Genomic DNA, 12,872 nt, shown 5'->3' on the forward strand with positions numbered 1-12,872 from the left:
AAGGGATGCCCCCCTGTTACCGGGGTCTTGCAGCAGCTGCATTTGCTTATGAAAAAGCATCAAGTATTACCATGGGGCATCCAACCACACTATATACTACTCATGCGATACACGCGTTACTAACCAGTCAAATGTTTGTGATAACTAATGCTAGACGCTCAGCGTAGGATGTCATTTTATCCGCGTCTGAATTAACCATTGAACGATGTAAGACTGTAAACCCGGCTAGCTTAATGGTGCTGCCAATAGACGGAACCCCTCACGATTGCTCAGAGGAGTCTAATAAATTTGTTAAAGCCCGACCTGATTTAGAAAACCAACCACTAAAAGAAGCAGAGCAGGTATTTTTTGTAGACGGATCATGTTTTCGAGACCAATGTGTAAATAAAGCTGAATACGCTGTAGTGTCCCTATCTGCAGACAATAAAACGTATCAGGTCGTTTCCTCTGCTTTCATCCCTCAGCCATGTTCTGCTCAACTGGCGGAAATTAAAGCATTAACAGCCGCTTGTAACCTCTGCGCAGGAAAAAGGTGCACCATATATACTGATTCATCATACGGATATGGGGTAATACATGTTTTCGGAACAATATGGGCGCAGAGAGGATTTTTGTGCACTGACGGATCGCCAATTTCCCATGGACAAGCAATATCTGACCTCTTACATGCTATGACACTCCCATCAAAATTACAAGCCAAGGGCGACAGTGCAGAGGGAAAAACTCCCTGAGATGGTAATAGGAAAAAACCTTGAGGGGAACCAAACTCAACAGGAAACACAATCCTGATCTGGGTGATAACAAATAGCAGGGATTGATCTGCACTCATACTGTGTGTTAGGAGGCTGGAGGTTCAACATAACTGAAGAGGTGTTTAAGTTAATATGGAGTCCAGTTCATTATTGGAGGCTCAGGTACAAAACTGTAGGAAATTCCAATCCTAAACTATCGAGAAACTGCAGTCACAAGTCCTCAGAGAACAGCTGTCAGCATCAGCCATGGCCAGAACCGTTCTCTCAGGAGCGACATGTGTAGCTCGACAGGGAGAGAGGGAGAGATAGAAGAGAAGAGAAGAGAGACTCTGGCAGGACTAACTATGACAGCATAACTAAAAGGGAGTAAACCCACTACAGCACCTACAGCATTTATGTTGCTATTGTTCAATAACACTTGGCATTTTTTCCTGGAAACGCATCTCTGTTTTCATTTAGCAGTTCCTGATAGACAGGAAGGGTTCACATCACCATCTATTCAGCTAATGTGCGGGTTCCATGTAAAAATGTCAAATATTATGGGCCTCTTACTGTTGTGCTTTAGGGATCCTTATTATGTCAAAAAGTCAAAATGAAACTAAAAGCAAGACAGTACAGTTGTCATGTGAACAGTTTATAGTAGTAATTCTGTATATGACAACAACATCTGTGTATGCATGCTTTTATTTAAGTAATAGTGAATCATGTGAACGACTGCAGTATATTATTTAATTTTTTTGTGCTCCATATTGTTTTATACGATGTTGTTTATTATGAATGGTTGTGATTTTACAGGCAGTGTTAGGCTGTATGAATTTACTTTTTTACTTTAATAAAGTCGTCCGGGTGTATGACAGAATATATATATATATATATATATATATATATATATATATATATATATATATATATATAGTAATAATAATAATTTTAATCAAGTGCCAGATTTCTGAAAAAAAATTGTAATATACAGTATATATACAGTGTGTGTGTGTGTGTATATATATATATATATATATATATATATATATATATATATATATATATATATATATCCTCTCATTTGTTTCAGCATTCTAATTTTTCATCTTAATTTTTTATTTTTTAAATTTAAGAGAAAATTATAAATAAATAAAAGAAAAATAAGAAATCAGAAAATACACTCAAAACATGAACAAGGCAGGTTGTGCTCTTTACATAATTGCATAACTTTTAGTATACTCATAATAATCGTATTGGTTGATTAATTTTTTTTTTTTTTCCATTAGGGTTAAAGTAATTTTGTCTCAAACTTGACCGTACAAATTCCTAATATGTTGTCTAAACACAAACCATTCATGTTAGGTTAACATTTCATACAGTACAGCAGGGGGCAGTAGCGAGACTCAAGCTGTCATGAACCGCTAATGAAACAGAAGAACGAGGCCAATCATTTTTTTTTTTTTTTTCCTTTATTATTTTTTACAAATCAAACAGGCTTTAAATGAACCAAAATAAAGTAGTACCAGTACATAAGACAGACACAACTGTAAGATAAATACATAGTAGTTACCGAATTGGGTTATAAAATCAAGATAAAAAAAAAATAATAATAATAATAATAAATAAAATAAATAAATAAATAAATAAATAAAATACATTTACATGACTTTGCAAAGGGGTTGTAAAATATTATAAATCATTAAACTCAGTAAAAAAATTAGCTAGTGTAATAGCCTTATTACTCGAAAGGGTACACAAAGATGAGGTAATAATTTTAAGATCATTTATGAAATGAGGAAAGGAAGGTGGAGTTTTCAAAAACCTACATTTGTGAATAAAAAATTTACCACAACAAAGAAGGTTGTTAACCAAAAAGTGTTGTGTACAATCTTTTTTAAACACTCCAAACTTAATTTGTTTATAATTTATAAGGTTAATCTGAATATTGACACAGGACATTCTATTTTCTAAATGAGACCAAAACAGCTTTGAATGAATACAGTTGAAGAAAATGTGCTCAGTAGTTTCAATATCACTTTCACAAAATTGACAAGAATTTTCTTCAATATTAAATAATGATCTAAGGAATTCTTTTGATGGATATATATCATTCATTATTTTAAATTGAAGCTCTTTTACTTTTGGGAAAATTGGAAAAGAGAGGTAACTTATTCTTATCTCTTTTAAATCTTTTGAATCAAATTCCTTAACAATATGGTGACGTCTAAGTCGCTTTGGGGAAAGTCTATTAATAAAAACACTTCTTAACAACAAGTTGGTACATTTTTGATCTCTAATAGAATAAGAACCCAAACACAGAGATGGAAAAGAGAATGTCACAGAATAGTGAGACAGAATTCCTTTGAGAAATAATACCATACTTTTAGGGATGGCATTTACAACTGTATAAAACTCTTTAGGATGACATACAAATCCATGTTTCAGACAGAAGTCATTATAGCTGAGAATGTCACCATGGTTATCCATCATATCCAGTAAAGAAATAATATTATATTTAAACCAATTTTCATAAAATAAAGACTTATTGCGGTGTAAAATAAAACGGTTATTCCAAATACAAGTCTTGTGAGGACTGAAATTGTGAGAAAATGCTAGTTTGCAACACAGCAAAACCTGTTGATGAAAAAGAGACAATTTGAGAGGTAATTTGGACAATTCAAAATCACATTTGACTAAAAAATTGAGACCACCTACTTTCCCAAACACTGAAGATGATATTGTAAACCATATACTGTTTGTGTTGTTAAGAAATGATCTTAGCCACTGAGTTTTTAAAACATTGTTCAATATTTCCAAGTCAATAACATTCAGACCTCCTTCTTCATAACTACGAACCAAGTCATTTTTGTTTATATAGTGATGCTTATTCTTCCAGATAAAATTAAAGATTGTACTGTTATATTCCTTAAGTAAATGAAGAGGGATAGCTAGTGATGAGGCTGGGTAAACAAATCTAGAAAGGAATTCCATTTTAGTTAACAAAATTCTTCCAAAAATTGAGATATCTCTTTGTAACCAACTATTAAGAATTGATTTTGCTTTTAGAAATTTGTTTACAAAATTTTCCTGAATGTTATGATTATTATCTTTAGTAATAGTGATACCCAAGTATTTTACAGAGGTTTTAACTGGGATATTGCATAGGACATCTAATTCGCTGTTATGAATTGCAATTAATTCACATTTGTTTATGTTTAAATGCAAACCAGAGGCATTGGAGAAGAGATTAACTAGTTTAATAGCTCTATCAACTTGATATTTATCCTTTAAAAAAAGAGTTGTATCGTCCGCCAATTGACTAATAGAGATCTGTCTTCCAAATACCGTGAGTTTATCAAAACTATTGTCATTAATAGTCAAAATAGTGAGCATCTCTACAGCCAAGATGAATAAGAAAGGGGAAATGGGACAGCCTTGTCTAATTCCTCGTGTAATATTAAATCTCTGAGAAGTCCCATGCGATAGTGATATAGAGCTATTTATGTCTTTATATAGCATTTTAATTAAAGATATGAAATTGTTACCAAAGCCGTATTTACTAAGAGAATCAAATATGAATTTGTGTTCAATTGTGTCAAACGCTTTTTTAAAATCCAAAAACAAAATGTAACCATCATCCTCAATCCATTCGTGATAGTCTAAAATATCTAAAACTAATCTGATATTATTATGTATTGATCTACCTTTCATAAATCCAGATTGTGATTCACTTATTATTTGGTCTAATCCTTCCTTTAGTCTATTGGCAAATATGTGAGCTAAAACCTTATAATCGCAGTTAAGAAGAGTGATGGGTCGAAGATTATCTATTTGTCGAGCATCCTTTCCTGGCTTGGGTATAAGAGTAATCAGTCCTTGCTTCATAGTTGAAGCAAGTATATTATTATGAAAACACTCAAGAAAAACATCAAACAATAGATCCCTCAAGTCTTCCCTAAAGAATTTATAAAATTCAGGGGTAAGCCCATCAGGGCCTGGAGATTTTCCTGAGGATAATTTGTCAATAGCTTTGTCAAGTTCTTCAATTTTAATGTCCGCCTCACACAAATCTCTAAAATGTTCGTCAATCTGTGGTATATTAGTATATATTCTGTCAAAAAAATTATTACAATCTGTTTCAGAAAAGGCTGAGCTGTATAAAGTGCTATAAAATTTAAAGATCTCAGAAGAAATTATTTTTGGGCAGTTATTTACATTTCCATTAACAAAAAGAGACTTTATAGCATTTTTTTCCTGTCGCCTTTTTTCGAGTCTGCAAAAATAACTATTACTTTTTTCACCTTTCTCTATCCATCTTGCTCTGGATCTCACATAAGCTCCTTTGGCTTTTTGAATATACAAATGATCAATTTTGGATTGTAAAGATAAAATTTTAAGTCTGGTTTCATCATCCATGTCACTTTTGTTACATAGATTATTTAGTTCTCTAGATAATTCTTCCTCCAATTGCGCTCTAGCTTTACTTAAATTTTTGCTGAAATGTATAGAAAATTCCCGAATCTTGTGTTTTAGGTACTCCCATTTACTTGTAAATGAAAGGTGTTCTTTATCTAATTTTGCTCTATTTATCATTGCTCTAATTTGCGAACAATACTCACTATGCTCTAATAAGTCAGAACTAAGTTTCCAGTAACCCTTGTTTCGTGATTCTCTTTTATTTGAGCAGAAAGACAAGGAGATACAGCAGTGATCGGTTAAGGGTGCTGAAGAAATTGAGATGTCTTTGATAAATTCAGTCAAACCAGGGGAGGTTAACCAGTAATCAATCCTAGATTTGGAAGTCCCATTTGGTTTAAACCAAGAGAATTGCCTTAGATTTGGATTCCCAGCCCTCCAAACATCCATTACGTTGTTATCTAAACAGAAGTTTAGAAAATGAAGGTTCGGGTGCGAATCACTAAATTTAGGTGGGCAACGGTTTAATGTCTCATCCATTACCATATTGAAATCTCCTCCCATAATAACATTGTCAGTTGGGTATAAACGTTTCAATTCAAATAAAAGATTAGAGATTTCAGCTAATAATTTGTTGTTAAGTTGAATACTGTTGTAGCCATACACATTAAATAAAATAAACAAAACATCACCAATGTTTAAAACAACTGAAATCCAATGACCGTTCGAGTCACTTTTTGACTTTAGTATTTTCCCAGGGAGGTTATTAAATAAAATAGCAACCCCTGCTGACTGTGCAGAGGCATGGTAGTTTTAGACAGTGCTAGTGTTTTAGACTGAAGTTAGCTATCGGATTTAGCCACGTGTCACAGGTCCACTGCATAGATTTACATTATTTGGCAAAAAGTATATAAGTGTATAATTATATATAGTAATAATTATGTTATCTTAACTTATATCTGTGGTTTGAACAAAACAACATTGTAATTAGATGTTTGATAAAAGGTCTGGTGGTACATCAGTAATTATACAGATATCTTTATTCAAAAGCAGTGTTCAGTCTCTATTGTTACAATATGCACACACACACACACCTAAAATATACTGAATTTCTGCAGTATTAACTTTAAATTTATCTTTGTGTCTACCTAAATGTATATCTGGTAGGTATGGCTAATAATTATTGCAGAAGTAACGGTATCGTTGGGCTCTTCAGAATATCACAATATCCATTTAGCCTTCAAAAATTACAAGTTAAAGCTGCTATTAGATGGCATCAGATCACAGGTGTACTTAGGAAAGTGTTTTTAAGTTTGTGAGAAATCAGTCTGGACCAAAAGTTAGTGATTAAAAACCAAACATTTACAGGGAAAAATGCAAACAGGCTCTTTGGAATTCTGTACGAGTCTAGTGATTTAATTTTTGCTTTTTGTGTGTGTGTGTAACAATGGGATACGGATGTCCATGCTGCAGAGAGGGATCTTAAACATATTGTTTTGGGCATCTACAGTATCAATGTTGAGGGAGGTGTTGCCACGACCCCTCCAGCTGATGAAGTGCTTCACGACTTGGGAGATGTCGCTACAGCATGTGCGCTCTTAATGGGTGTAATATATGCAATGAACCTCAGGGAACTGAAAATATTATTTAAGGTACTGCAGAAGATCTTCCTTCAGCTGGATGCTACCAGACTTTTACCAAAGGTACAGATGCTTACAAACAAATTTTATGAGTAAACCAACATTAACAACTTGAGTTTGTTGAAAGCCACATGGAGGCCTTTTTTGCACTTATTGAAAATATATTTGATGTTTAGTTTTGGATGCAATGTATTTAGGCTTTGCAGAAACTTGGGGAAAAAACTGTATTTGATAGCAAAAAAATAAGGTAAATTATGTTAATTTTAGGTTAATATGGTAAATTACCTAATGTTTAGTTGGATTAATTGACCTTAAGGACAAGGTTGTGCATTTCCCTTTACCTTATTTTTTCTATTTTTGTGGGTGACATGATTTTTTTTCTTATGTAAAACATGTCCAGAATACTGTTGAAAAAAAAGTTGAAGATCGCCAACTTTAATGTTTTTTTGTTAAACATAATACCCCCCCCCCCCTTCTTTAAATGTGCCAGTAAAACTTTAAAAGTTAACAGTAAAGTTGGAAAAGAAAAACTTTTTTTAAAAATTGGAATATGTTGCATATTGTGTACAATATGTCTTTTGTATTGTTGGACCATAATATTTTTAATTTTTCGAATTTCTGTGCTGCATTTCAAACAGTGCTAATTGTTATTAAAATGCTTGTGACAGTAATGTTTTTGTAAATAAAGGCCCTTACAAATGTTAGTTAAGTTTACTAAAGTCATTTGTGTGGAACTTGTTTTGATTCATACACATTCAAATTCCATACAAACCTAAATAATTCTTTTGATTGTGTAAAGCTGCTTTGGGACAATGCCAATTGTTAAAAGCACTATACAGATAAAATTTAATTGAATTGAACTTGTTGACAAGAAAAAAAATCATTTAATTAAATCTTTTTTTTGAGTGTGTGAATTGTTAGTGTTTTATGAAAGAATGTCACCAGTTATAAGTTGTTCCCTAATAAAAAGGATGTATTACATATTTACTGCCTCTGGAGTTGTCATTAAGAGTCACTAAAGCATGGGAAAATAGGGCTGCTATTCATTATGGTATAATATCTAATTGTAGTAACATGACTAAATGGGATTCATTGAAATTGATGTAAACATATAGGATTAACATCAAGGAATAAATTTTGTAAAGCATGAATAGTTGAAGTTCAACAAAAAAAAAGTTAAATCGAAATCTTTAAATAATGTTCAATTAAGGTTAGCTGTTCATGTTAAATGAACACAAATATTTCAAGTTGGTTTAACTGTTTAATTGTGGTGTAATTACGTAGAACCACTGTACACTATTGAGTCATATTCACCAGTGCATTTTTTTTAAATGTACAGAAATTACAGAAAACTTTATATAATATTTACAGTAATGAAATAGGATTGAAAATGAAAATGGACCAGGTGTTAATTTAAATTTACAAATGTAATTTTATTTTTAATTTTACAATGTGTTGAACACATTCTTCTCAAGTAAAATAATGATGTCTAATTGGTTTTATCCAACACTATCTAGTGGACATTCATTCATTCTAGCGTCATGCTCCCCTAACTGATGCAGGAATGAATAAATATATATACAGTACAGGCAAGTTTAGACACACCTTCACTCATTTAATGTGTTTTCTTTATTTTCATCACCATTTACTTCAGTAGATTCTCACTGAAGGCATCAAAACTATGAATGAACACATGTGGAGTTATGTACTTAACAAAAAAAGGTGAAATAACTGAAAACATCTTTTATATTCTAGTTTCTTCAAAATAGCCACCCTTTGCTCTGATTACTGCTCTGATTTGCTCTTGGCATTCTCTCGATGAGCTTCAAGAGATAGTCACCTGAAATGGTTTTCCAACAGTCTTGACGGAGTTCCCAGAGGTGTTTAGCACTTGTTGGCCCCTTTGCCTTCACTCTGCGGTCCAGCTCACCCCAAACCATCTCGATTGGGTTCAGGTCTGGTGAATGTGGAGTCCTTTTTTTGTTAAGTAGCCTACATAACTCCACATGTGTTCATTCATAGTTTTGATGCCTTTAGTGAGAATCTACTAAAATAAATGGTCATAAAAATAAAGAAAACACACTGACAGACTATATATATATATATATACATATATATGCATTTTTTAGGTGGGTATGCTGTTTAAGCAGCAGACCTGATCTAAGGAGATTGTTAATTGAAAGGTGTCAAAGCGGTTGCTAAAAGTGTTTGATTAAAATAAATAAATGTATTAATTAATGAATAAAAGCCAGGTAAACTGCTTAATCTGGAAAAAAAAAGAGACAAACTTTACAATTTACACTGCACTTTACAATGAATTAATTGAATATGGAAATATGGGACTGATGTCACAATAATGTCAAATTTACTAAATGCTTTTATTATAATTATTACTATTAGTAATAGTAAAAGCAGAAGTAGTAGTAGTAGAAAAAACAATTTGAAACAACCATCCATAAAATGTGTTCATACATACATTATCTGTGCATGATCAATTTCTTCCTCAATCATATTTTCTTCCTCAATCATATTTTTTTCCTCAATCATATTTGTATAGTTTGTTAGACTGGAATACAATTAATTTTAACATATTGCCTAGGTTATGCTTAAAATGGATATGTCACTCTATACTGCACATTGTTACAATTACTTCACATTTCTGTTTAACACTATGTTTTAACTCCTAATCAGTGATCATTTCTTTAGCAATAAGCCATTTAGAAGTAAGAGAACTAATAAGAAACAATCCCAGCTTTGGATCTGTTAGTTATATTGTGTGATTTGGCGATTCCCACAGCCGTATAAGACGTCCAGACTCCGCTCTCACTCTTGCTAACACTCTAGCCTGGTCCAAACCAAATAGTCATATAGAGACCCAAATGAATTAGATTTAGAGGCTAATTAGCATACATTAGAGTACACAGCACCACAAGAACTAAATTTACAACATGTATACTTTGTCTACCAAAGAAATTGCAACGGCTCAAATGATTGTTTTTCATCAATTATTACACCTGCATGGCCAAGAGGTGACGGTGCCTCATTTACTACAGATCCAGGGTCAGTTTTCTGTGGAATGTAATAGCAGAGTTATTAATATAAAAGGAATAACCAGACATATTTTATGGCTTTCATCATATCAGGGATGGCAACCAGTCACCAAGAAGACAATAAGACAAGAGTAGACCTGATGTCACAACTCCAAGGACTAGGGAGAGTAGTGTAATGTTACGAGTCTTTTGGAATGAGGAGTCACTGATCAGGGAAGGAAGCATTTAAGGCTTCTTTTTAGGGAAGACTGGACTGAAAAGTCAGCTTTAAAGCACAGGGAAGCTGAGGAGAGAGAGACGTCTATAGGTGGTGGTGATGCAATTTACAGAACTCCAACTAATGGCACAGTAGAGTAGAACGTGCCAAGAAGATAGAGTGTGTGGAAGGGCTGGATAGAAGCAGGTGATGAACAAGACAAGACAGTACCAGGGAAGAAAGCATTGGACATTTTTTTTAAGAAAGGCTGGACTGAAAAATCAGGAAGGTAAGAGAGAGTGAGACCTAAAGGTGGCGGTGATGTAACCTACTGGATTCCAACTGCAGTTAACCGACAAAAAGGAAAAGTAGAGTGTGAGCGCGCGGATTGGAACGCGTCCCATGTTGTGGTTTCGTTTCCGACAGGCCACGCCCCCTGTAGCCCCGCCCACCCCTTCCTCAATCAGCTGACTGGCGCGTGACGTACACGTGTTTGGATCACTTCCGGTTAGAGAGAGAGGAGCTGACTGTTCGGGTTATTCCACTTTATTATGAGTTAACGGTGAGTGTGTGTGTGTGTGTGTGTGTGTGTGTGTGTGTGTGTGAGAGAGAGAGAGAGAGAGAGAGAGTGTGTGTGTGTGTGTGTGTGTGTGTGTGTGTATAACTGTGTTGCTGATGGTGTTTTTTGTAGAGGCTATAGAAGATGCAGTGTGTGTGTGTGTGTGTGGTGTGTGTGTGTGTGTGTGTGTGTGTTTGGAGTTTAGAGATGTAAACTGTAAACTCCTGCTCTTTATTAAATAGTGTTAAAGTCACACTGCTCCAGGTGTTAATGTGACTCTTCCTGTTTTGTCCATGAGAAGTGTGTTATCACTCAGAGACATCTAGAACAACAGGGTCAAAGTCAGCTAGGAGTGTTACAGTGTGTGTGTGTGTGTGTGTGTGTGCAGTGTTCAGGGAACAGTTCCTAATGCATGCTCAGAAACTCACCTGATGACATAATTAACTCTAAAAGTACTGAAGATTTCTTGATGTTTCAGTTTATCAGTTTTTGATCTTTGATCATAAAATAAGACGATAAAAAAACGATACGGACAAATAAATGTGCAAAATGAGTGTGAGCCGTGGGCTCGAAACTGAAGGATAAATGTGGATTTTATTGCACGTTTATACAGTAAGTGTCCTGTAAGTGTCCTGTAAGTGTCCTGTAAGTGTCCTGTAGGTGTCCTGGAGGTGTCCTGTAAATGTCCTGTTAGTGTTTGTCTAAGTTTTTTTTAAATATCCTTAAATATTGTAATGTGTTCTGATCACATGATCAAATCCTTAAACATTATTATGAGTCCTGGTCATGTGACCAATTTCTTAAATATTATAATTTGCCCTGGTCACATGAACAAATCCTTAAATATTATAATAAACCGTCATGTGATCAAATTCTTAAATATTCTAACAAGCCCTGGTCACTTGACCAATTTCTTAAATATTATAATTTGCCCCGGTCATGTGATCAAATCTTTATATATTATAATGAGCCCTGGTCACATAACTATCACATGATCAGGGCACATTCATTATTATAATATTTAAGGGGTTAGTCACATGTGCAGTGTTGGAACAGGTAATTCCCTGACAGGCATGTCCACCAGGTGGCGCAATCCCACCTCAGAAAACTTCTCAAAACAACTAGATGGAAAATTCTGCCTTCTGCGTGTTGTTTTCATCATTGCAGAAAATCATTCAAAATGTTCCTGGATATTTCAGACGAGCAGTGTCTTTATGGATGCGTGCTCGACCCTCGCTCTGAAACACGTGACAACACATTCAGCAAGACCTCCCTGGGACGAGCCTTTTTCTTTCTTACACTATTTTGACCTATTTATGTTCCTGTAAAGCTCTTACAGGGTGTGGCTGAGGTGAAGGGCGGAGTCAGGAGGCGGGTCTTGGAAAGATGCCGTCCAATAAAAGCGTGTCTGATGCCTCGATCACTCAGTTTGTCAACTGTAGGATCCTCAGAGACCACCGTCTGGAGAGGTACACACACACACACACACACACACACACAGACACACTTCAGTTACAGAAAGTGAATATCTGATTGTTCTCATCATCATCGTGTGTGTGTGTGTGTGTGTGTGTGTGTGTGCAGGGAGGACCTGTGGGTGCGTGATGGGAAGATCCTGAACCCAGAGAAGCTGTTCTTTGATGAAGAAGGTTTTGCAGACCATAAAGTTGACTGTGGGAATAAAATCATCGCCCCCGGGTTCATCGATGTTCAGATCAATGGTAACACACACACACACACACACACACACACAGACACGTGTTTAACTGTACATGAAGTACACTACAACACTGTGTGAGAGGAGTAACACACATGGGGGTGTGCTGTTAGAGGAAAACAATCCATCTGAGTGTGCTGAGAGTCACTCCACTTCATCACTACTACACTGTTTTACTGTGTGTGTGTGTGTGTGTGTGTGTGTGTGATGAGTATTTAAAGGTTCTGTAAGCTCCCCGTGTGCTTGACCTCTGCAGGTGGATATGGCATTGACTTCTCGCAGGTCAGTGATGACATCACAGGGGGCGTGGCCCAGGTGGCCAAGAGGCTTCTGGAACACGGTGTCACGTCCTTTTGTCCCACGCTGGTGACGTCTCCTCCGGACATTTACCACCAGGTCAGTCTCCGTGTTCACTCTGTCCTGACACACACTCACACCTTATACCCCCAGGGTAACTGTCTCTGTGTGTGTGTGTGTGTGTGTGTGTGTGTGTGTGTGTGTATGTGTATGTGTGTGCGTTTGTGTGTGTGTGGTGTCTGTGTGTGTAGGTGATTCCTCAG

General features: G+C 35.3%; 1 protein-coding gene across 2 annotated transcripts in view; it reads left to right on the forward strand.

Annotated features, from left to right (window-relative positions):
- Positions 1–10,511: 10,511 nt before the first annotated feature.
- Positions 10,512–12,872, forward strand: part of amdhd2 (amidohydrolase domain containing 2) — a 5,769-nt gene continuing 3,408 nt past the window's right edge. The window contains exons 1-5 of one of the 2 annotated variants that reach the window (XM_053490532.1): positions 10,512–10,598; positions 11,926–12,064; positions 12,180–12,316; positions 12,569–12,708; positions 12,861–12,872. The exon at positions 12,861–12,872 is cut by the window's right edge and continues 43 nt beyond it. In XM_053490532.1, coding sequence (XP_053346507.1) covers positions 11,982–12,064; positions 12,180–12,316; positions 12,569–12,708; positions 12,861–12,872 — 372 coding nt within the window. In that variant the 5' untranslated portion in view covers positions 10,512–10,598; positions 11,926–11,981. Of the gene's footprint in view, positions 10,599–11,187; positions 11,208–11,925; positions 12,065–12,179; positions 12,317–12,568; positions 12,709–12,860 lie in introns of those variants that run through there. The other variant, XM_053490533.1, reaches the window with a different exon arrangement.

The sequence above is a fragment of the Clarias gariepinus genome, chromosome 28, assembly GCF_024256425.1.
Source record: "Clarias gariepinus isolate MV-2021 ecotype Netherlands chromosome 28, CGAR_prim_01v2, whole genome shotgun sequence".
NCBI lineage: Eukaryota > Metazoa > Chordata > Actinopteri > Siluriformes > Clariidae > Clarias > Clarias gariepinus.